The sequence below is a fragment of the Jaculus jaculus genome, chromosome 11, assembly GCF_020740685.1.
Source record: "Jaculus jaculus isolate mJacJac1 chromosome 11, mJacJac1.mat.Y.cur, whole genome shotgun sequence".
Classification (NCBI taxonomy): Eukaryota; Metazoa; Chordata; class Mammalia; order Rodentia; family Dipodidae; genus Jaculus; species Jaculus jaculus.
In genome coordinates this window covers 22,816,134-22,840,561 of record NC_059112.1, presented here as the reverse complement: position 1 = coordinate 22,840,561, position 24,428 = coordinate 22,816,134, and the positions used below count along the sequence as shown (strand labels likewise).

Genomic DNA, 24,428 nt, shown 5'->3' with positions numbered 1-24,428 from the left:
GGTAGGGTCTCACTCTAGCCCAAGCTGACCTGAATTCACTATGTAGTCTCAAGGTGGCCTCAAACTCATGGCGATCCTCCTACCTCTGCCTCCTGAGTGCTGGGATTGGCATTAAATGTGTACACCACCACATCCTTTACTTTCCTACCTGCAATGTCTGAGGGTTTTAATTTCCCTATGCCATTTGTCATTTTCCTGTACCCCATCCTGGTTAAGTACTGTCTTAACAATTTGAGTTACTTTCCCAAGTGCTGGCGTTAAGCATCTTTTCCCCTTACTTATTGCGAGTTGCATATTCCTTGGGGTATATATATATTCAGATTTGCCTGTAATTGGCGTACTTGTCTTTACTGCTCATAAGAGGTGTATGTAATCTGGCTGTCCCTTTTTTCTTTTTACATTACCACACCTATCTTTTCACTCACTAGGATACAGACCTGTCAGGCATGGTGACGCATGCCTTTCATCCCAGCACTCAGGAGGCAGAGATAGGAGGATCACCCCAAATTTGAGGCCATCCTGATACTACAGAGTGAATTTCAGGTCAGCCTGAGCTAGAGTGAGACCTTACCTCGAGAAGCCAAAAAAAAAAAAAAAAAAAGATACCTGCACCTTAAAAATGATTTTCACATTCTGAGCTTTTCCTTGTTTTTTGTGGTTTCTTTTGAGGCCCCCCCCTTTTTTTTAACTTGTTGAAGTCTAATTTATCTTTTCTCTTTATTTTGTTGCTGAAAGCATTTAGCATCACATTAAACAAAACCATTACTGAACCAATGATATAATCCTACCTTTAGCTTTTAGGATATTTATGTCTGTGACCTTGAGTCTTTTTTTTAAAACATGTGGTTGAAATGGAGTTCCAATTCATTCTGCAAAGTATGGATATCCCATTGTGCCTGTATAATTTATTGAAAACAATTATTCCTTTACTCAACTGCCTTGATAATCAGAAACTGACTACCTAACTTTCTTTTGGTTATCCAGCCTTTTTCCACTTCCAGCTGTAGGATCAATCAGTGTGGCAGTTTCTTCTAAGCAGCCAGCCTAGGTTGACAGCTTAAATGAATTTTTGTTTTTCGAAGTAGAGTCTCACTCTGGCCCAGGCTGACCTGGAATTCACTCTGTAGTTTCAGGCTGGCCTCGAACTCACAGCGATCCTCCTACCTCTGCTTCCCTAGTGCTGGGATTAAAGGTGTGCGCCACCATACCCGGCTGAATTTAAGTTTGGGAGGAGAGCAAGCCAGTAAGCCAAGCGTCTTCTGCACGCACCCCTTTGTGCATCTGGTTTTACGTGGGTACTAAGGAACAGAACCTAGGCGTGTAGGCTTTGCAAATAAGCGCCTTTCATCTCCCCCAACCAACTTCTTACAATGTTGCCTTCCACTTTATTATTATGGGATAGTGTTCCAGTATTTACGTCAACATTCCTTCCACTGCCGTTTTATAGTTTGCAGTATGGAAAAGTCGGCACTTACTTTGTTAACATTCCCGGAGTATACTGTTCTTTCTGATGTCACTATAAATAGCATCACCGAATTTTATTTTCAGATTGTTTCTTGCTAGTACATGTAAACAAAACTGACTTTTCTGTTGGCTTTTGTATCCTGTAACGGAATCTGCTGTCACCGTCAAATTACTGAATTCTTTGGAGTAGCTTTCATTTCATATTCTAATCAAAATTATGTGGATTAGGTTTTCATCCAAAATTCTAGATATATGTCTATATACCTGTATCTATATCTCTACATATAATTTATTTGAGAGAGCGAGACAGAGAAAGGGGGGGGGAGGGAGAGAGAGAGAGAGAGAGAGAGAGAGAGAGAGAGAGAGAGAGAGAGAGAGACAGAGAGAGGGAGAGAGGGAGGGAGGCAGAGAGAAAGAGAGAGAAAATGGCCACGCCAGGGCCTCCGGCCACCACAAATGAACTCCAGATACATGCACCACCTTGTACCTCTGTTTACATGGGTCCTGGGGAAATTGAACCAAGGTCTTTTGGCTTCCCCTGAAGTGAACCTGTTTTACCATTTAACTTAGCCTGGCTGATGAAATCATCTGTGCGATCCCACAGTTCCATGATACTTTCATCAGGTTTGTATTTTATGCATTGCTTTAGGAAGCACCAGCCATGTCACCTTAGTCATTTTGCTTTTGTGCTCAGAGCACTGTCCAGAAGCCATCAGCAATCAGCATTTGTTCCTTTTCAAAGGTCATGACTACCGTAGAGTCCTTTCTTCTGATGTGATTGTGTTCTGGGCAGAAGGCACACGTTTAATGTGTGGATAGGCGAGACCGAGAGCAACTCCTACATGTTACGTGAATTCACTACTAGGTCACGGGAGTTTCTAGATGATTTCTGGTCACCTCCCTGGCATTAAGTTTTTGATTTGGATTTTCAGCAGGGAACATTTTCTTTGCAGTCAGGGACAAGCAGAAAAGCCCCAGCCAGCCTCGGAGGGAAGCGTGCTCTACTCACGGGCCTAGAGAGGCTTTTGCAATGAACGGACGAAAAGAAGCCAAAAATCAAACTAACACACATAACAGATACTTAACATTTATTGTGCAATTTTTTTTCCCCCAACAGAACATGTGGCATTCTAGAGGTATATGAGGTAAGAAAATCAATATCCCAATTAGAACACCTGAAATAATTGGCTCTAGTAACAAATGTCTCTTATAATTAAAAATATCGAATGTTTAAAAAACTCTTATAACATTTTAAGTACCTAAAAGAAATGTGTCTAACACTTAAAAAACAACTTACTCTTCTATATAAATTGTTCACAAAAGATTTTTTTTTTTTTTGCTATTCTATATTATACTATGCGGGTTTTTTTTTTGTTTGTTTTATTAACATATCCCTAGTGGGTGTTAACTCTACACAGTACAATCAAATAGAAATTATTCAAGAGAAGCCACAAGACTCCAACAATAAAAATATTAGGATTAATGGATCCGTCACAGTTTCTCCACAGTATTCATCATAGAAAATAGAGTGAAGGCAATTGGCCCCAGTGTTAGGTTGCTACATGATGTTCTGGCTTGGCACGCTCTTGAAGGATGTTAAAGCCAGAACTACAGGGAGGAATCAACAGATTGCTATATTCTTCTACAAAGTTTAACACTTCTCACAGTGACATTGTCAGATAAAACAGTCTTATTTCAAACCAGAACTGGCAACCAAAAGGCTACAAAATGGCCAACGTGAGGAGATGGAACCCTGGCCGATGCCCACTGTAACTCCACTGTTTTCTTTGTATCTCTGCCCGCCACTACGGGGAACCTACAGGTCACGTGGGGAGGACGGGGCAGTGGTAACGCGTTCACTTCTTTTACGAGCATTCTGGCCGGCCTCGGGGATCAGACACAGGCCCAGCCTCATGCAGGCCCCAGGGCTGCCGGAGGGTACGCACTTTTCTGTGCCATGCAAGCATTTATTTGCACACTTTGAAAGTTGATTTTATTAACGCCAACATCAACTTGCCTTCCATGGCAGAAAAGGGTGTTGGCAGACTCTGATAACTGTGCTTACCTGGGGAAACCTGAATGGATCGTCGTACTTTCTAAAGCCCAGTGACTTTCTCAGTACTCCAGGCAGATTCCTTGTCCATTAAGGGAGGTAACTACTGTTACAGCTTAGGGCAGCTATGGGTGTCAACAGGAGAGGGGTGCATTAAAGTGCTTATTGATACAAGTGGTGTGAAAGAACTCAAGAGCTATTCGTTAGCTTTAGTTAACTAGTGTTGTGAGCGTTTTCCAATAGGCCTGAGCTGTTTTGAAAGATGCCAAGACACACCCAGCCACCTGTACTGGCCCACTTCGAGAAGGATCAGGCTTACAATGGATCTTACCAGCAGATGCGCTTTCACTGCCATCAGTCGAATTATATGATTCAACGGACGTGCAGCCCTTACATTTGCCAGGTAGGGATGCTTTTAACTTGGTGACGGTTGCTTCAAAGATCTCGTAAATTCAGTGCTTTCAAAAACTGACCAAGCTGGTTATTAATTAAGGGAATTCCAGCTCTTTTGTATTTCCTGCAATTCAACATACTGTGGGGAGTGAAAGTGGTCTCTGATGTATAAGTGTTATCAGCTGAAGTTTAAACATGGTACATTTGGAGGGACAGCGTTGGTAAGGGGTTATTTTTGCCCTCCATGTTACTAAAGACTGTTCTTCCCTCTCCTTAAAAAACAAAGTAACAGCAATGAAAAATCCCACCCAAATAAAAGAACTGACGCCACAGGCTGATAATACAAGTAGCCGTGTCATCAGTGAGGCGACATTTTCCTCCAGTGTTTCAAGTGAAGTGGTTATTTTTATTCAGGACCTAACATGACTGAAAGAAGCCATCACTATGTTTACAAAAATACATCATAACGATATATGCTGCTGTCCCGACACGTTTACATTAGAGTTCCACTTGACGCGTTTTGCCAAGCGGTTTTGGCAAGTATTGCCACATTAAACATACACCAGCGAGGCGTGCACCATATGTGCAAATCATTTTTTCTATTACATTTCTACAAATCCACGCGTAAGAGCCACCAGAAACGAACACACGACACAGTACTGAATGAGCGAAGTTAAACACTGAAATCTTTTCTAGAAGTGAAGTTATCTAAAAATAGCGTTTAAAAAATTGCCAAACTCTACACAGAAACTAAGGAGGTAGTCGGTGGGTGTCGGGGTTAGGTCGCTAGCACACGCGCCGTGTCGCGGAACCCCAAGCACCACGAAAACACAAAGCGAAACAGGAATTCAAATGAGGGCCACGGGTGTTTGCATACTGAAGTGTCCGCTCCATCTCCACGTGATGCTCTGTAGACAATTTCCCGAGAGCGACACAAAGGAAAGACAGGTCTTTAAAGGCGGCAGGGAATATATAGAAATCCTGATCCCATAGACTCTCGAGTTTGGGTTCTGCCTAGATTTTGTGTAAGGACGTATGATATTTCAGTTAAGTTCCTGGACTGAAAAAAAACAAAAGGCCATTCTTTCTACATCACTGACCACGATTTGAGGCCACACAGGGAAGGTTACACAACCAAAGGACAGTAGCAGGTCTCCCCCATGATGGTGATGAAGGCCTCTCCTCCACTGATGTGTTTATCACTGATACAATGTAAAACCAGGGCAGGAGAGATGGCTTAGCGGTTAAGCGCTTGCCTGTGAAGCCTAAGGACCCCGGTTCGAGGCTCGGTTCCCCAGGACTCACATTAGCCAGATGCACAATGGGGCGCACGCATCTGGAGTTCGTTTTGCAGTGGGTGGAGGCCCTGGGGTGCCTATTCTCTCTCTCTGTCACTCTCAAGTAAATAAATAAAAATGAACAAAAAATAAAAAAAAAAAAAGTAAAACCAACCAGCCACTCCCTCTACTGCTGTGAAACCATACCCTGGTCCAAAGAAAACCACAATGTGTTGAATTTGGTTATTACCTGCTACCTTCCTAATGAAGCTTTAAGAAACACTAATGACAAGTCACCTAAATGCTGTGGTGGAGTGGGGACAGTCAGATAGCAACGCCCAGGGGTGAGGGCCGGAGGAAACGCCTCCAAGCAAGACAGGAACCTATAAATGGAAATGCTTCACTTAACACTAAACCACTAGATGCCGAACAACAAGCTGTTAGAAGTCTGCTCTTACTGCCTGCATGCACACCACTGCTCCCTTCCACAGGCTCCCAGCCCAAGTCCCCTAATGGAGGTCATTCTTAGCTCATCCTCAGCCTTAAAGGATTTGTGCTTGAGGGCAGAGAAGCCCTTATGACCTTGGTGACATTTTAATTGGAGAAACATGAGACTACCAAGATGGCACTTTTAACTATGGACCTTCTGACAGCTAGGACTCTGGATCCAACCAGTCACACGAAAATACCCTACACTTTAAGTGCGTGATGGTCACGGCAGCCTTGCCACCAGCAATGAAGCCGGGCACAACCGCGTCCCGAGCAGCTGTGGTTCACTCTACTGCACAGCAATGCGAAGTGACCCAAGGCGACATCTACAAGGCCACAGAGGAAGTTTCTTCTTCTTTCACGGCTAGCAATGGTCTTAAGTGCACCAGACCAGAAATACAGAAAATCAAATCAAGTTGATAAAAGCAATACCTTCAGACTTCCAGACAAGTGCAAGGCTCACAGGGCAACCATGGTGACAGATTCTTAAAAGGAAGCTAGCTCTTAACCGTGCTCACAAAGGTGCGCAGGCCTTAACCAAAGAGCAAATGAGCATCCATCTTGGATCCCAATTTTAAACTCGGGTGACCATGTGGGAAATCGTCACGAGATTAAGCAACACGGCAATGAAACGAGTATCTGTCTCAACATTCTAGAACTGGTGACAGACTGGAAAACCACAGACGCAGCAATAATTCACCTGGTATGGGAACAGAGGGGAGGAGAGACCAGGAGTGCTGAAAGAGAAAAGACAGTATTCAGGCCACGCACAGAAGCCGTCCAAGTGGCTCAGCTCCTGCCCCTGCTCATGGCTGGGGTGCAGCATGACCCTGTCAAGGCCATGGAGAGTGGGAGCATAGTGTCCTCATCACCCTCAGTCAAGACTAACGCTACACAGAAATCCTAGATGCCACTCAAATGCACAGGGCCCCAAAGCTTATCTGACAATACAGGCTGGAAGATTTTTCTTCAAAACAGTGTTCTAAAAAGACAACACCCTCAGCAGTGAGGGTCCCTACAAGCCAGATGGGGTGATGGTGGTGGTCAGACCCAGATGTCAGGCATGAAAGAATCTCTTAAGACTGACTTTCCAGATCTCTGATGACATACCAAGAAATAGTCTTCTTTACTAGACAAAGCTACTGGCCTCATGTGCCACAGGCAATGTCTCATTTGCCATTATTTCGTTTACTTCTAAACTAAATAGCCAACTGCTCAAAACAGGACACTCATTATTGACTGCAGAAGATAATCTATGATTTAACTTGGACAAAAAAAGTAACCAAGAAATCCTTTTCTAAACTGATGCTCAGGGGTCTGAAATTCTGCTGTATTTTCAAAGGCTGCCAATAATCTTCAATAAATGCTTCCCACTCAGCTCATGGTTCAACACAAAAGTCTAGGGATGCTGACTAATTAAATCTTCATAGAACCAAGACCCCAACAATGAAGATTCTTTCCTAATATTACTGGGAAGAAAACGATTCAAAGACACTTACTCCGCACATGGAATTCTACAAATTAACCAGGGAAGAAGAGCAGCGCCAGCTTAGAGCTTGGAGCGTACTGGAATATTGGCAGAAAGGTTCACCTGGATGAAAAGTTTCATCCACGACAATGGGAAACAGAAATACCACACAAATTTAAAACCTCTACTCACCATAGGAAACCCTTCAAGTTTTGGAGAAATTACTTACAAGCCCACTGCATAGTTGTCAGAATGGCCTTGAAGCTATGTACCTACAATGCCAGGACTTCAGGCAATCTGTAAATGCCATGAGTCACCTTGTGTTTGGTCTTCCTGCACCAAACTGCTAGCTTGGCATTGTGTCGACAAAGCACGACTTTAAGGCTATGGAAACTGTTCATCGATGAGCCTATGAAATCAAGAATTCGAAAATGGTTTTAGATCTTTGGATGTTTCTTGATGGACATAAAAGAAAAACTCCAGAAATCACACACTGCCTTTTTGATCAACATGAGTATTATTTATAAAATAACAGGAAATTAGCTAATTCCACTGAACCACTACAGAAATGGCCTTTGTTTTCTGGCTTATTAACAGTAGCTTTTCTAAGACACAGAGATACAGTGTCACTTATCCTCGGTCTTTGCTAAGAACTCTGGATTCAAGTCTTTGGGAAATCTAAGAAAAACTTACTTGAATTAAGTAAGAGAATACTTGTCCCTTAAAATAACTCCTTCTCGTAGTCAGGAACACTTATCCACAACCTTCCATGGAGACCAGCTCTGCTTAGAAGGTTGGGCTTACCTGCAGATTTGGGGACAGGTGACACCCTCAACATCTAGCCAGCAATTGCTTTACCTAAACCATAACATAACATAACATAACATAACATAACATAACATAACATAACATAACATAACATAACATAACATCATAACATAACAAACATGTCCTCAAGTCCACTGTGTTATCAGAGATTTCTCAAACACCCCTAAAGTGGATTTCTATCTGGGAACTGCGGCAGCAGGTCAAGAAAGTTTTGAGACTGTAAAGAACAGAGTAACATGCTTTGGGCTACAGTAAATGGACATTCACAATTGGAGCTCTTAAATAAAGGACCAGTGGTTGCAATGGGAACTCTGTCCACTACTCCCCCGATGCATCCTGTGAACTTTTGTTGAAGACTTCATCCTGTGAAGCTGGGTGATCAATCCCTTCATAAAATGATCCGCCGTTGTGCAGGAAAGTCCCCACTGCCCGCCCCTGCCGGGCGTGACCCACAGCATCGCTGAATACTTTGTTTATCTGCTCCTCTGAAGGCATCCACCAGTCAGGGTTGGAGGTACAGTGCATCCTAATGAATTCTGCGGGAATACACACAAGAGCAAAAAGAGAGAGAAAGAAAATACAGCTGGTTTTGACAAAAGACAACAGGAAGGCTGCTTAAACTTTATGGAAGCTCTGTCAGAAAAACTGCATGGGAGAGCCAATGCAATGCCATGATGACGTCACTCATTCCACTCAACTCACTCCACACAAATGTTCTCACAGGGAGCAAAGGTCACGAAGGTGTGAGGGGCGCATCCCCTCCATGGAGCAGCTGCTGCTGTAGAGGCCAGTCTCACTAGTGAGGCATTACGGTAGTTTGAATAGATGGCCCCCAATATATTCAGTGTTTCATTAGCTTGTAGTTTGGATCCGCAGCCACCTGGCTGGAGGCGGTGTCACTGGGTGGATCTTGGGGTCCAGCCCTATGGTGTGGTGGTGGGTTTGAGATTCCAATCTAAAGATATGCAAAGTGTGTCTAGCTGAAGTTCCTGAAGTGTGCAGTGGTGTGTGGCTTGTGGTTTTTGTCTCTGTGTTAGGTCCTGTGAAGGCAGGCCATTTTCTTCTGCCATTATGGAACTTCCCCTGGATCTTCAATAAATATCCCTTCCTCCATTACTGTGCCTGGTCTGGACGTTCATCTCAGCGCGTCTGAAGCTGTCTGCTACACGCCCAGATGGCGTCCACTGTGCCTTGGGAAGCTAGGAGCCCAATTCTTAACCTGCGCTGTCATGCGTGCGCATTTTGAGGAAGCTGACTTGTCTCCAGGACAACAGCATGTGTCAGCAGTATGGACTTACGTAACCAGTTACTGCCCTGGAGACAGAGTATGAGAAAGTAACAGGGTCTCAGTGACAGAGAAGATGCCTTCTGTTTATAGTTCAAAAAAACCTTCCTTATTCTTAAAATGTCACCAGATAGGACATTTGCTAGACTTCTTCCTCTACTCTGATTTGTACACGTACTGGGTCAAGTCCCCCCCCCCCCCAGGTCAACCCTTTTAAGTACCTCTTTCTGCCGGGCGTGGTGGTGCACACGCCTTTAATCCCAGCACTCGGGAGGCAGAGGTAGGAGGATCGCCGTGAGTTTGAGGCCAGCCTAGGACTACAGAGTGACCTCCAGGTCAGCCTGAGCTAGTGAGATCCTACCTCGAAAACCCAAAAATAAACAAATAATCTCCTTCTACCAGAAACCATTTAGTATGTGTGGAAGAGGGAGGAGGTTCAGCTGCTTCCAGCCACCATTTCTTGCTACACATTTCCCACTCGGGGGCATGAGGTGTGGCCCTTCGTGACTGCAGGTTCTGGAACAGGCAGTCTGGATGGCATCAGTGTGACCAGGCACCAGCGACGCTTATGGCAGCAGCACTGAGTTCTCTTATGATTTGTTTGCACGTGTGTGTGTGTGTGTGTGTGTGTGTGTGTGTGTGTTATGCACGTGCACATGGAGGACAGGGGTTATACTCTTCTACTGTTCTCTGCCTTATTTTCTCAGGCAGCCGCTCACTGAGCCCACAGCTCAGGAACTTTGCTGGACAAGCTAATCGGCAACTCCTGGGGACTATCCTGTCTCTGCCTCCGCAGCCCTGGGATTATAGGCACACACCACCTTGCCCAGCATGTGTCATGGGTGCCGGGATCTGAACTCACGTCCTTGCCTCGTGCAGAAAGCACTTCCTAAGCCAAGCCATCTCCTTGCTTTGAAAGTGTAAAATGTGAGTTAAGATTTTCAGACACGGTCCAAAGGGACATGGTCAAGACATTCCTTCTATGGAAGCCTGTGGGAAATGCCCTTGAGTGTTCCAACAGCACCCAGTGGAGGCCCCAAGCTCAGCACCACCATGTGGTGAGCAACTCTGTCACCTTTGAGGATGTTGAGAAACAAAGGCAATGAACGATGGCCAATTTGATAAGATATGGAAATTTCTACCAGCCGGTCACTGAGTTAAGTAGAATTTCCAGACTGGCCAGCAGGAGGTGCTCTGGAGCACCATGCCTGCTTCCTGACGGTATGTTTAGTGTCAGGTGGCTTTCAAAACAGGCAACTGGCACCAGCGATCAGCTAGGGTGCTGGTGGGAGCTTACATGCCTCCTCTGTTCCTGATGAATACACATCTCTGGGGTGGGCCAAGAGAACCCCAGCTGCTGGAAACGCTACACGCCCCTCAGGTAGGCGAGGTAGCAGAATTCCAGTGTCTATGGTAAGGCTGCACATCCCAGGAAGGAGTACAGGAATATGCTTTCAAATAGCTTTAAATTTTTATTTACTCATTTATTTATTTATTTATTTATTTTTGGTTTTTCGAGGTAGGGTCTCACTCTGGTCCAGGCTGACCTGGAAGTAACTATGTAATCTCAGGGTGGCCTTGAACTCACGGCTATCCTCCTACCTCTGCCTCCCGATTGAGTGCTGGGATTAAGGCGTGCGCCACCACGCCTGGCTCAAATAGCTTTTTAAAAATAAAGAAATAAACTATGACTTCCTTACTGGGCCAGATGTTGACTAACTCCAATCTAGATTAAATCAACTGTCTTCCTAGGGAGTAAGTAAACTGCGGCTGGGACCATAGAAATAATTGCGCGGGCTCTCCGCTGTGCACTTCCAGATGTGACAGAGACAGGGACAGTGACAGTGTCTGGCTGGCACTGTGCTTCTTCCGCCTAAAGTCTGAGTTTTGTTTCTTTGCACCTGCTCCATCAGCTGTTACCTTCCGACCCCCTCGCCGGCCTGTAGTTGGTAGCATTACCAAGTATTTTTTTAAATTAGAATAAAAAAATTTTTTAACCTGAAGAACAAATGTTTTCCCCGAGTGAGGGGATACTTCAGGCACTAGGTAAAATGAATGCCAAACATTTTTAAAGAGTTGGGCCAAGTGTTCTGAAAAAAAGCTGCAAGTGGAAACAAGGTCTCATTTTACCTTTTTTTCTTCCCTTTAAATTAACACATCTTCCCTCCCTGTATTTCCCTGTGCTTCAGTTTAGCCAAAAGTGTACCTCTCTGGCAGCAAGGAAAATCTGAATTTAAAAGTGTGAAACCAGAGGTGCTATGCAGTGTTTCTGTAGCACTGAGCGAGAACAACGCGGCTACTGCAGAGGAAGCTTTGCAGAGCTTCTCCATGCCAAGCGGACGGGCCACATGAGGCCTCTAAGAACTCGGGGCAAAGACATCAAAACGCAGTCAGGGCCGAACACTTGTGTGGGCGCCACAGCCAATGCAGTGAAATGGGATGGTGGACACTGAGCGGAAGGATGCAGTACCTCGGAGGCACGTGACTTTAACTGGATCCAGAGGGCGTCTTTCAGGACCTGTCTCTCCTGACTGCACTGACCTTTTCCTTTTCCCAAGGCCGCATGAGTACTTAAGCTCATCGGTTGTGAAAACAAATCTGATGAGGTATCGCAGGAGCCGCCTCCCATCTTTCTTTGAAGAATTGACGGCTTCGTCCCACTGTTTGCTCGTGATGTAGACGGGATAGTTGTTCAACAGCTGCTTGCTTCCCTGGGAGAGCAAAACACTTTCCCATTACCTACGGAGCCCGCCAGAAGCCAAAGCGATCTACATTTCAAAGGCATAAACATGCTTTTTAACCAAGTGGCTAGGCTGACAATGAGCCAGGGATTGAAGAGCACAGGCAATTTGCTCACACTCACAACGGGCACTTTTCAAATTACATTTGCATTTTCTATAACAAGAGCCAATGAGGTATAATGAACACCTCTGAAACAGAAGCTATTTATAACTCGTATTTTAACAGGTAGGTTAAAATGTGTCGGGATCCAATGACAGGGACCGCTATTTAAATATAACCTGTAACTTTCCTTTTCAATCTATTAAAATATGCAAAAGTGACTTTTAAGAGTGTGATCAAACAGGTCTCTCTCTCCATTCTCTGGCAGTTAGGTGCTTAAGAGAAATGACGCTGGTGGTCTACTAATGTTTGATGCACGCCACCCCTGATAACAGTGGAAACACTCAAGAGTCTATTTTTAAAAAGGCAGGAGAGTTGTGGAAACTGGAATAAAATAACACAACCAAACATTAACAATAATGCAAAACAGGCTCCAAATTACATCTTCTGCAAATGCCACTGTGTCAACTCAAAATTTTTCTTACTTTTCACCTTCATAATTTATGTCTGCTATAAAATTCCCAGGCTAAACAGCTGCACTGGGACTAATTAGAGGAATTTCTGTAACACTTATAAGCCATGTTTAGTCAATTCCACCTATACAACCATTACTTTAGTTCTGGCTGTCCATAAACTTCTGCAGTCCGGGACAAATTAATTAACCCATGATCCCAGTTTTAATGCACTCCTTCCCCAGTAATTAAGGTGTACAATATAAAAACTCACTCAGTTTTGGAACTCAGCAAATTAACTACAGCTTAGAAATCTGGCACTGTTTCAGTCTGCAAGGTTTTTTTTTTTTTCATTATTTATTTATTTGAGAGCGACAGACACAGAGAGAAAGACAGATAGAGGGAGAGAGAGGGAATGGGCACGCCAGGGCTTCCAGCCTCTGCAAACGAACTCCAGACACGTGCGCCCCCTTGTGCATCTGGCTAACATGGGACCTGGGGAACCAAGCCTCGAACTGGCCTTAGGCTTCACAGGCAAGCGCTTAACCGCTAAGCCATCTCTCCAGCCCAAGGGTTTTATTTCAAAAAGCACTCTAATTCGGCAGGAAGACAAGCAGTATGGAGGCCAGGAAGCCTGAGGAAGCCAAACCTGGCCAGGAGACATCAGCAAACAGTGCACTTGGAAACCCATCACTAGCACATTCACGTTTTCCCAAAGGCAACAGTGTGACTCAGTTTCTTTTTTTCAGGAAGGCCACTGAGGTTGTGGGTTTGTGCTCTGAATTTTAGAGACCGTCTGGCTTTAACACTGAACCTTGGGTCCATGTCTTTTAGCTTAAGCAAATTACTTGCACGTGTTGGGAGTCAAGTTCCCCCATCTGTAACAACGTAAGGAACTGCGTCACACTGGGCACCCATGGCCAACCCTTGGCTCTGCGGACAACGGGAGAGCCTGTGTGTAGGCGAGGAGCAGATGCCATGGGCCTACATGTCCCTTCAGCCTGGCTCCTTTCCAAGGCAGGTGGTGAGAGGTATGAGCGAGGTCTGCGGCAAGACAGAGAGAGAGAGAGAGAGAGAGAGAGAGAGAGAGAAAGAGCGAGAGCGAGCGAGAGAGAGCGCGCGCGCGCGCACGCGCGCAGGAAATGAGAGTGGCAGAATCAAGGGAGTCCGCCCACCAACGCAGAGGCAAGGCAATTCTTCAGTGGAACGGCTGTGTCTTGCACACAAATTGCCAAAGGGGCGATTGGGAAAAGAAGACAGGTGATAAACACGTAATCCACTGCTTGGCTTGAGAAGGAAGGATATGTAAATTGTGCACAGGGTTGTGTGTGGGACCTGGGGCAGGATGCCAGGCTGGCTGTGTCACTAATCCTGATGCAGAGTGGAGTTTCAAAGGTGGGGGGAGGGAGGGAATTACCATGGGACATTGTTTACAATTATGGAAGTTGTCAATAAAAAAAAAAAAGAAAAGAAAACACTTTGGTGGAATAATGTCAATTACAAACCAAGTGTGGTGGCACACGCCTTTAATCCCAGCACTTGGGAGGCAGAGGTTCGAGGCCACCCTGAGACTACATAGTTCCAGGTCAGCCTGGGCTACAGTGAGACCCTACCTCAAAAAAAAAAAAAAGAATGTTAATTACAGCTGTGTCTGAGGCACTTGCCCCTCGGGAGTGGTGCCGCTGCAAAGCTGGACCCTGAGCTTAGCCTGAGCTAACAGCTCCTTTCTGTCAATATAGGGATAATAATCCCAGATTCACCTGATGTGCTGGCTCACAGATCTTGCCTCAAAAACAAAATAAAACCAAACTTCCGATTCCTGTGTGAAGGCGTCTACCTATCTCCCACCAAAGAGCCTGAGGGCATGTTTATTCCAGGCCACAACATGCTCGCAGGACTGAGAACTGTGCCTGGTACACAGGAGGGCAACGCTTACTGACAGAACAGGCACAAAGCGGTCCAGCAATGGTGGCCGCAGTTAAAGAGCTCTCTTATTAAAGCCACCGTGGCGTGGCACTGGGATCCCTGAACTTCTCACGGATATAAACTGGCAAAGCAGAGGGACTTTCACAGAGCAATAAAGACAAGGGGCCATCACAAAGGATGCCCAGCATCCTTCACTGTTCTCCTGGTCCCCCTGTGTAAACAGACTCATTGACCTTAGAAAAGGAGACTGTGTAGCAGCTTTTTCTAAAAAAAAAAAAAAAAAAAGAAAGAAAGAAACTTTTTGTAATTTCTTTGTTTTTGTTTTTCAAGGTAGGGTTTCCGCTCTAGCCCAGGCTGACCGGGAATTCACTATGTAGTCTCAGGGTGGACTTGAACTCACAGCAATCCTCCTACCTCTGCCTCCTGAGTGCTGGGATTAAAGGCATGCAGCACCAAGCCTGGCCCATTTTTGTGATTTTCACAAGAATATTTATGTGTTTATTTAATAGGAGCTAGAAAGGGAGAGAGATGAAATGTTAGGACTTCCTGCCATTGTAAACGAACTCCAGATGCATCTTGATTTATGAGGGTTCTGGGGAGTTGAACCTAGGCTATCAGGCTTTGCAAGCAAGCATCTTCAACCGCTGGGCTATCTTTCCAGCCCCATTTTTTAAATACTATTTAATATTTAAAAAATTGTTTCCTTGGGGAGAGTTGCTTACCTGTAAGGTACTATTACTATTTTATTGAGAACCCATTCTTTTCCAAAGACTCTCAACTCAAAGACTAGAGTGGGGAGTTAGAGAGCCCAGTGCCTGACCTTTTAACCCTTCACCCTGACCTGTGCCCCTCAACTGAGTCCACTTCAAGATGGGGGTTGTGGCTTCGGAGCTGACCATTCAAGACAGGTGCTTTCTCTCACCCTAAGAAACTCACAGAAGAGCTCAGTGCTCTTTCAAAAAGGCAGCAGCTCTTGGTAAAATATGGTCCTCATAAGATGTAGAAATACAATTTGGAGATAATTTCCATCAAGAAACAGGAAAAGAAAGAAGTAATTTACAGTTCAAAAACACCACTCAGAATGCCCTGCGGGTTACAGATGAGAGAGATACTCCTGCTTTAGCATAGTTAATAGAAATAAAATGCCATAAATAACAAAGACAGGAAAACACTCAAGTGCCTAAAATGGCAGTAAGAACAGTAGAGTAATGATGATGACAGGTAATAAAAGTTGAAATAGCCCTATCCAAGGGGAATGCAGATATTTTCCCTCATCTTTATATTTTTAATGGAACCCATTCTGCATCCTCTTCAATTAGCTACCAATAGGTTATTAAACTCTAACCTATTGTTGGGTCTCTTTGAAGAACATCGTCTTCAAAAGCTCATAACCCGGGCTGGAGAGATGGCTTAGTGGTTAAGCACTTGCCTGTGAAGCCTTAAGGACCCCGGTTCGAGGCTCGGTTCCCCAGGTCCCACGTTAGCCAGATGCACAAGGGGGCGCACATGTCTGGAGTTCGTTTGCAGAGGCTGGAAGCCCTGGCGCGCCCATTCTCTCTCTCCCTCTATCTGTCTTTCTCTCTGTGTCTGTCGCTCTCAAATAAATAAATAAAAAATTAAAAAAAAAAAAACAACTCTCAATTCTTTTTTTAAAAAAAAAAAAGCTCATAACCCAAAGGAAGACTCAGGTGTAGATTTACTATTAAGCAAGTTGGCCGGCTCAGCCAAATGTACATGAGCACCAGGCAGGGCAGCCGGAGCACTTCCCGGAGGGAGTTCCTTTTCATGTGTGTTGAGTGCACAAACGTGGACTTCATTCTAGGGAGAAATGAATTTTAATTTAGATTACCTCTTTAACTCTCAAAGACAGCTTTCCACCATGGAGATCGGAAAGAGCCTGTGTCTGTCTGTGACAACGTTCCAGGTGAAAAGTGGTGACCAGTGACCAGAAAGAGGTAGCATGCGATGTCGGGACTAAGAGGAAAGGCAGAGATCTTGCAGGAACCTTTTGGGTGGGTATGGTGGGACTTAGTGACGAGAAAACACGAGCAGAGGAGTGCTGAGCAGGCACACTGAGGCCCAGGGGGCGTCCCCCACGGCCTCATGTGTTTAGACTACCTGGTCCCCAGCTGGGGGCGATGTGTTGCTGCGAGCGGGCTTTCAGGTGCAAGACCCCAGATCTCCCTCGCCAAAGCTGGCTCATTCGGACTACCTCCACCCCATCCCATGCTTTCCTTGCCAAGACGAAGCTTCCTCCAGAGACCATAAGCCTTAAACCCTTTCCTCCCATCAGCTGCCCGTGGTCAGTAGGTAGAACTTCCTGTGGCACAGGAGAGGGAGCCAGAAGACGCGGACACCAAGGTGAGGTCTTGAAAATGCCCTGGGACCAGGACTCTGGCAACTGTGCAGATACTTTGGGAAGTGCGGAGGGTAGAGATCACACGGTGGAAAGGCCCGAGGGGAACTTCAAGACTAGGGATAACACCAGCTATGTAAGTGATCAGCCATTCAAAAACCGAGCCACTGCTCATTAAGTTATGAATTGAGTACCTTCTAGAACAGGCCCTGGGCTGCTAAAGGAGGACAGCCGAAGTGCATGGGAGGTGTGCAGTGGTGTGGCCGAGGGTGCTCTGGGAGCACGCCGTGATGCGAGGGGGAAGGGCAGTAACTGAGGACGGAGAGGAAACTCAACAGTGAGTGATGTCTTGAGTGTTTGGTGTCTGATAATCATGGGGACAGCCCATACTGTACAGCTGTAAAATCGAAATAACATCCACTCAAGACTGAACCCTGAAAAGCTTACAAACACGGAGCCTGTTTAGACCAATATACAACTACATCATAAAACAAACCATTTGTGCTACATAAACGCACCTTGTGTACTGTAGGCCTTGGTGCGTGGAAAATACTGTGTTAGAACTAATGACAAGGCTGGAGAGATGGCTTAGCGGTTAAGTGCTCGCCTATGAAGCCTGAGGACCCCGGTTCAAGGCTCAATTCCCCAGGACCCACGTTAGCCAGATGCACAAGGGGACACATGTATCTGGAGTTCGTTTGCAGTGGCTGGAGGCCCTGGCGCGCCCATTCTCTCTCTGTCGCTCTCAAATAAATACATAAATAAAAATTTAAAAAAAAACAACAACAAACTAATGACAGTGTTAGAGGCGCCCCAGAGCAAGGCACATGGAGACAAGGGCTCTCTCTATTGGATGGCATGGCAGCTTAGCATCTCCATTTTGCTGTGCCAAAGGAATAAAAGATTGACCTGCCCATGCTATTGAGGTTTCTTTTTTAATTTTCCTTCGGTTTTTCAAGATAGGGTCTTGCTCTAGCCCAGGCTGACCTGGAGTTCACTATGTAGTAGTCTCGGGCTGGCCTCGAACTCTACTGAAGTGTCTATTTCCCTCTCCTTGCCCCACCGCAGAAGGTGGAATTGAATCTTTGTTAAGTTAAACCTACACATGATCTTTTTTTTTTTTTTTTCCTCCCCCAAAGAATACTTATCTGCAGATAACCAACCAAGACGCGTTTCAGTGAACCTTGTGTTTAGGTGTTTAGGACAGGCGATCTGTCCCTGCGAGTCCTCAGGAGGCTTCGTCTGAGGAAGTTCCACCCCCAACGGTGCGTCTGCGGCCCGCAGCCTACCTACCTCGGCGGGCTGGTCCACAGGCTGCGGCACGAGGAGCTGGTTGTGATGCTGCAGCACTGTTTTCAGGTAATCCAGGACTGTCTGGCAGGGCACTGTGGGGACAAGCGACAGCAGCTGCACGTCAGCCAGCCCTCAGTATGAAAAGTTAAATTAAAAACAAACAAACAAACAAACAAAAACTAAGATTGTTGGTGTGAACTCCTAAAAAAAAAAAAAATTCGTCTCTAAAGGAAATAAAATCTTCCATTTGCCATCCGTAGTCGATTCAGTTTATAAATACAGCCCAGATGCTACAGTTTGAGGACCATTTTTAGGATCGGCGCACGTGGATGAGAATTTTCAAGTCCAACTTAGCACCAAGATGAATTTGGGTCAACAGTGGTCGTCGTGAACATCTCAAGAGGATCACGTCTTCTCCAAACCCAGCAGCCTGAGCAGCAAGGGCACGTTTTGAAGTTCAAGTACTCGGCTGACGTCTCCCTGCATTTTACTCCCGTAATGCTCGGCAGAGTGTGGGTGTAGTCTGCTCCTGCGCTGGAAGCTTGGCCCGCATTGTGCTGATGTGGAGAAATGGCACCTTTGGCAAGAAGGGGCTGGTGATGCCACTGAGAAAGACCTACGCCGTGGGACCCTTACTTAAGCTCCAGAGCCCAATTTGGGCTTTCTGCTTCACCCTGTGGTCTCTTTCTCTCAGACGCACTCCCACCATGATGCCATCCGCCATGCTGCGATATGGCTAGGACCCTCGTCAGAGCTGGCACCATGCCATGCTGTTTGGACTCTCATCCTCTCAGAGTGTGAGCTATAGAGTAAAACTGCCCCCAAACAGCAGCATCTGTCCTGCACTTACAAACTCAATACTCAGCCTAAGGTGTTCTGTTACAGCTGCAGACGGTGCCGCAGAGCACTCAGCTGTACTGCAGCCAACAGGGATCTCAGCCAGTTCCGATGTCACCCCCAACGCCAGTGCCCCAGCCACAGGTCTCAGTGAGTGTGGCTCACTCCCACTTAATGACTACTGCAAGACTGTCCTGAGTGAGACTTTGTCTTAAGACTCAATCAGTAACTACAGGAAGCTGGGTGTGGTGGCGCACACCTTTGATCCCAGCACTTGGGAGGCAGAGGTAGAAGGAAAATTGCCGTGAGTTCGAGGCCACCCTGAGAATGCAGAGTGAATTCCAGGTCAGCCTGGACTACTGAAAACCTACCTCAAACAAACAAACAAACAAACAAACAAGCAAAAAAAGCTACAGGAAAACCAAAGATATTTAACCTAACATAGAACATGACATTTTTGTACCACTAAGTTAATAATGTATGCCTATATCATCCCATTTATGTTAAGTGTTTCAGGAATATTAGGTAATTCCTTTTAAAGGTCTTGTTAGCTTTGTTAATAACCTAATTTATATGAGTTTTTGTCACCATTATCTTCTTAGCTATACATATTTAACATGTTTTTGTCACATTAAAGAAAGTAAGTGCCAGGTGTGATGGCGCACACCTTTAATCCCAGCACTTGGGAGGCAGAGGTAGGAGGATCTTCCATGAGTTCAAGGCCACCCTGAAACTACATAGTTAATTCCAGGTCAGCCTGGACCAGAGAGAGACCCCACCTTGAAAAACCAAATAATAATAATAATAATAATAATAATAATAATAATAATAAATAAATAAATACTTAATCCAGTGTTTCTCATTTTCTCTTTTTTTTAGATGGTGAACAGAAGTTATCTTTACCCACTGCTAATGGCTTTAGATTTTTTTTTAAGTTGACACCATAGTGTACCAAATACAAATCAGCCATTGTATCAGTATCCTTTAAAACATTTGTTATTTATTCATTGGTTTATTTTGGAGGGAAGGCTTGCTATCCCGCTAAGTGCTAGGGTTACAGACACACACCATCACACCTGACCCTTCGGAACAATTTAAGTGATGAGAAGTGGTTAAGAGGTTAGGAAATTTTCCTCTTACTGAAGAAACCTTTCCTTAACCATCCTCACACGCCTGTGCCACTCATGAACGGCCATTCAAATATATTCCTCAAACTGCAGCCGTATTTGCGGAACCACCACAAAAACCAACCAAAGAAGTCACACCTAGCAAGCACCCTTAATTGTATCAGCCACATACAGTTCAACCAGCTTTACTGATGCAGTTGTAAAAATAACATCCTCTGGATTTGGGCATTAACTACTGAACCAAGCCTCCCCCCTCTACCCCCCCCTCCTCCCCACCCAGAGAGCCTGCCATGGCACCACACAGCTCTGGGAAGGCTTAGGCAAGCGGACTACTAGCTCCAAGAGAATCTAGGCTGCACAGTGAGACACTATGTCAAAACAGAATGTCAAAAAGGGGGCTGGAGAGATGGCTTAGCCGGCAAAGCCAAAGGACCCAGGTTTGATTCCCCAGGACCCATGTAAGCCAGATGCACAAGGGGGTGCATGCATATGGAGTTTGTTTGCAGTGGCTGGAGGCTCTGACACTCTCTCTCTCTACCTGCCTATTTCTCTCCCTTTCGCTCTCAAAATAAATATATAAAATTATTTAATCACAGCATTTGGGAGGCAGAGGTAGGTGGATCGCCATTGATTTCGAGGCCACCCTGAGACTACATAGTCAATTCCAGGTCAGCATGTATTTGGAGCTTGTTTGCAGTGGCTAGAGACCCTGGCACACCCATTCTCTCTCTCTTTATCTGCTTCTCTCTCTCAATTAAGTAAGGAAAACGTTTTTTTAAGCGGAGATTAAAAGGACGAAGGAAGGCATCTGAGTTCCAGTTCTTCACTCACTACGCCCTTACAACTCCATCTACCGTCTTCGCGGGGCTGAGGATGGGAGCTCTTTCTTCTTGATTGTGGTCAGGACAAGCTGCAATGGCGCAGGTGCGACCCTGACTTAGCTTGGTCAAACTTTTGATCGCTGAATAGGACTCCAAATGACCACTGCCTAGAGTTTAAATTAAGATTATGAAATCTCACTTTAGATCAAGCTGACCTGGAATTTACTCTGTAGTCCTAGGCTGGTCTCGAACTCACAGCGATGCTCCTACCTCTGCCTCCCAAATGCTGGGATTCAAGGTAAGTGCCACCAAGCCCAGCATTTAAAAAAACAAAATCTTCAAACAAGAAAATGCTTTCAAAGTGGCTGTGGTCATTTGCATTGAATGACACCCCCCCCCCCCACAATTCCAATGTTCTGAATGCTTATCTCCAGCTCAGGGCTGTTTGAATGATGGGGAAGGGAGGTGCCTGGGGCGGGGGGGGGGGGGGGGGGGGGGGGTTCAGCTAACCCTCCTGCTGTTTCCACCTGCTGGGCAGAAATGACCTCCAGCCTGGGCCCTAGGACTATGCCTTCCCTTCCTTCCTGAAGCTTTCCCTCAAGACAAGAAGCTAGAGGACACCTCTTTTCTCCTTTTCATCCTATCAGCTGCTTTTGGTCGGATGTTTTGTCCCAACTCAAAGTTAACTACATTAGTGGTGGTGCACACCTTTGATCCCACCGCTTAGGAGGCTGATGGAGGAGGATCACCATGAGTTCAAGGCCAGCCTGGGGGCTACAGAGTGAGTGCCTGGTCAGCCTGGACTAGTGAAACCCAGCTTCAGAAACAAAAATAGAGCTGGGAGATGCCTTAGTAGTTAAAGCGCTTGCCTGCAAAACCTAACAAGTTTGATTCTCCAGGACCCAAGTAAGTCAGATGCACAAGGTGGTACATATGTCTGAAGTTTGTGAGAAGTGGTTGGAGGCCCTGGGGCGCGCCCATATTCATTCTCTCTCTCTCTCACACACACACATTAAATAAATAAATAAATGTATATATACATATATATATGTGTGTGTGTATACATATGTATGTATGTATGTATGTATGTATGTATGTATGTATGTATGTATGTGGGAAGGCTGGAGAGACTGCTTAGCAGTTAAGGCACTTGCCTACAAAGCCAAAGCACATTGGTTCGATTTCCCAGGACCCACATAAGCCAGACACACAGGGTGGCACATGCATCTGGAATTTGTTTGCAGTGGGTGGAAGCCCTGGAGCATCCATATTCATTCCTCCCTCCCTCTCCCCCCTCTCCCTCTCACTGCCTCTTTCCCTCTCTCAAATAAACAAACATTTTTTTTTAAAGACATAGGAAAAGAAGTCCCATTACTAGTAAGAGCAATGACTTCTATTTCAATGGTAGCACCATGTATATATATATACATATACATACACATATATATGTATACACACATATACATATATATGGGTATATATGGATTATTATTGCTTTATCCATTGTCATCCTTGTAAAAAGCAGTCCAGAGTTAGTATCCTCCATCTAAAGTCTAAAATGTTCAAAAGTTCAGAATTTCCTGAGTGTCAACATGATGCTACAAATGGGAAAGCTCACAGGTGACAGGCTATAGTCACAACACAGGGACACTGAGCTTTTTATCAAACTATGCCTAATTATGCTGCACGTAAGATACGCACAAAACATCAATCCCTATTGTGTTTAGACTCTGGTCGCATGGGTGAGCTGACTCAGTGCTGAGCAGACCACGCTGTGTGTGCATGGACTGGGGGAGGGGCCTGGGCGGAGACCACACTGCGTGTGCATGGACTGAGGGAGGGGTCTAAAGAAAGCAGCTGAAGGACAAGGAGACCGGGGAGTAGTTCAAAATTAACCAATTTGAGAAAATACTCTCAAGTAGCCACTGCCCTGGGCACTGGGCGTCGTTCCCCTTCTACCCTCTGGCTTGTTGCTGCCCCGCCCGTGGCCCTCGCCAGGTAAAGGCCTCCGGGTCCCCCAGGGCTGTGGAGCATTATTCGTGCCTGGTGCCTCACTGGATCCATGCCTAGATTTATAAAGGGAAGCTGCAGAAGCAAGCAAAACGTTTTCTGCAAAACCATATTCAGTCCGTCTGGAAAACGGAGACAGGCTTGAGTGTTAAATCGGACTGGAATCGATTAGGCTCAACCCCTGCAGCACCATGTGCCTGCCCAGGAGAAGCATGAGCCACCAACAGGGAACTGCGTAGTCTCCTGGTCTCTGACTCTTTTGTCGCATGACCACAGTTCTGTGGACTCTGGTACGATGTCCAACTGGCTCTCCCAAACGGGGACTAGCAGGTCAGTAGGACAGGCGGGGCTCCGGGCACTCTAGGCCTTCCCATGCTGACATGCCTCTCGGTGAGGGGAGCTGGGTCAGGGCTCACAGCTGCAGAAGATCGTCAAAAGGATCCTAAGCTGGGAGTGGTGGCGCACGCCTTTAAACCCAGCACTCAGGAGGCAGAGGTAGGGGGATCGCCGTAAGTTCGAGGCCACCCTGAGCTGGGGTGAAACCCTAAGTCAGGAAAAAGCAACAACAACAAAAAGGATCATCATACAGCCAATTACACTCCCAGAGGCCTTTACCGGAACTGCAAATTACAAAGTTCACTGTCACTCTGGCTGATGGAGGAATGAAGTCCTCAGACCCACAGGGTAGGTTTCATTCACTCACTTGTGCATGTTGCAGAACCAAATACATTTAATGAGTGAACAAAAACTTGAGGGGCTGAAGAGATGGCTCAGCGGTTAAGGTGCTTTCCTGCAAAGCCTAACCACCCACGTTTGTTTCCCCAGTCTCCATGTAAAGCCAGAGGTACAAAATGGACCATGCATCTGGAGTTCGTTTGCAGTGGCTGGTGATCCTGGAGCGCCCATTCTCTTTCTTTGTATGTAAATAAATAAAACATTTTAAAAATGAAGTATTAAAAAAAAGTGGGGCTGGAGAGATGGCTTAGAGCTTAAGGCATTTGCCTGCAAAGCCAAAGTATCCCCAATTTGATTCTCCAGGACCCACGTAAGCCAGATACACAAGGGGGTGCACACATTTGGAGTACATGTGCAGTGGCTGGAGGCCATGGCGTGCCCATTCTCTGCCCCCCCCCAGTAAATAATAAAGTATTTTTTTAAAAACTTCTATTAAAAGCAAAGGAGAGGCAGGATGTGGTGGCTCACACCTGTAATCCTAACCTTTGGGATGCCGAGGCAGGACTGGTGCAGGAAGATTACTTAGGACGTGACAGCACCATCCCATCAGAAAGCTGAGGAGGGAGGATGCATTTACAGTGTTGTTCTGAGTAACAACACTTAAAGAGGTTTATCAGATAATTCTAGGAAGGAAAGCAGATTTTTTTTGTCAACTAAAATGAACACCCCTTAGTCTGCAAAACTGCTGCATCACGGCCAGGGAAGCAGTTACACACACACACACACACACACACAATGGCTCCGTAAGACTAAGAGCTTCCTGGCTAAAGGCT

At 45.7% G+C, this 24,428-nt stretch overlaps 1 protein-coding gene across 1 annotated transcript in view; it reads right to left on the bottom strand.

Annotated features, from left to right (window-relative positions):
* Positions 1-5,374: 5,374 nt before the first annotated feature.
* Positions 5,375-24,428, bottom strand: part of Bend4 (BEN domain containing 4) — a 43,374-nt gene continuing 24,320 nt past the window's right edge. Inside the window, exons 7-9 of the mRNA XM_045161243.1 lie at positions 18,126-18,217; positions 11,728-11,968; positions 5,375-8,508 (exon numbers count right to left, since the gene is read on the bottom strand). Coding sequence (XP_045017178.1) covers positions 8,291-8,508; positions 11,728-11,968; positions 18,126-18,217 — 551 coding nt within the window. The 3' untranslated portion in view covers positions 5,375-8,290. The remainder of the gene's footprint in view (positions 8,509-11,727; positions 11,969-18,125; positions 18,218-24,428) is intronic.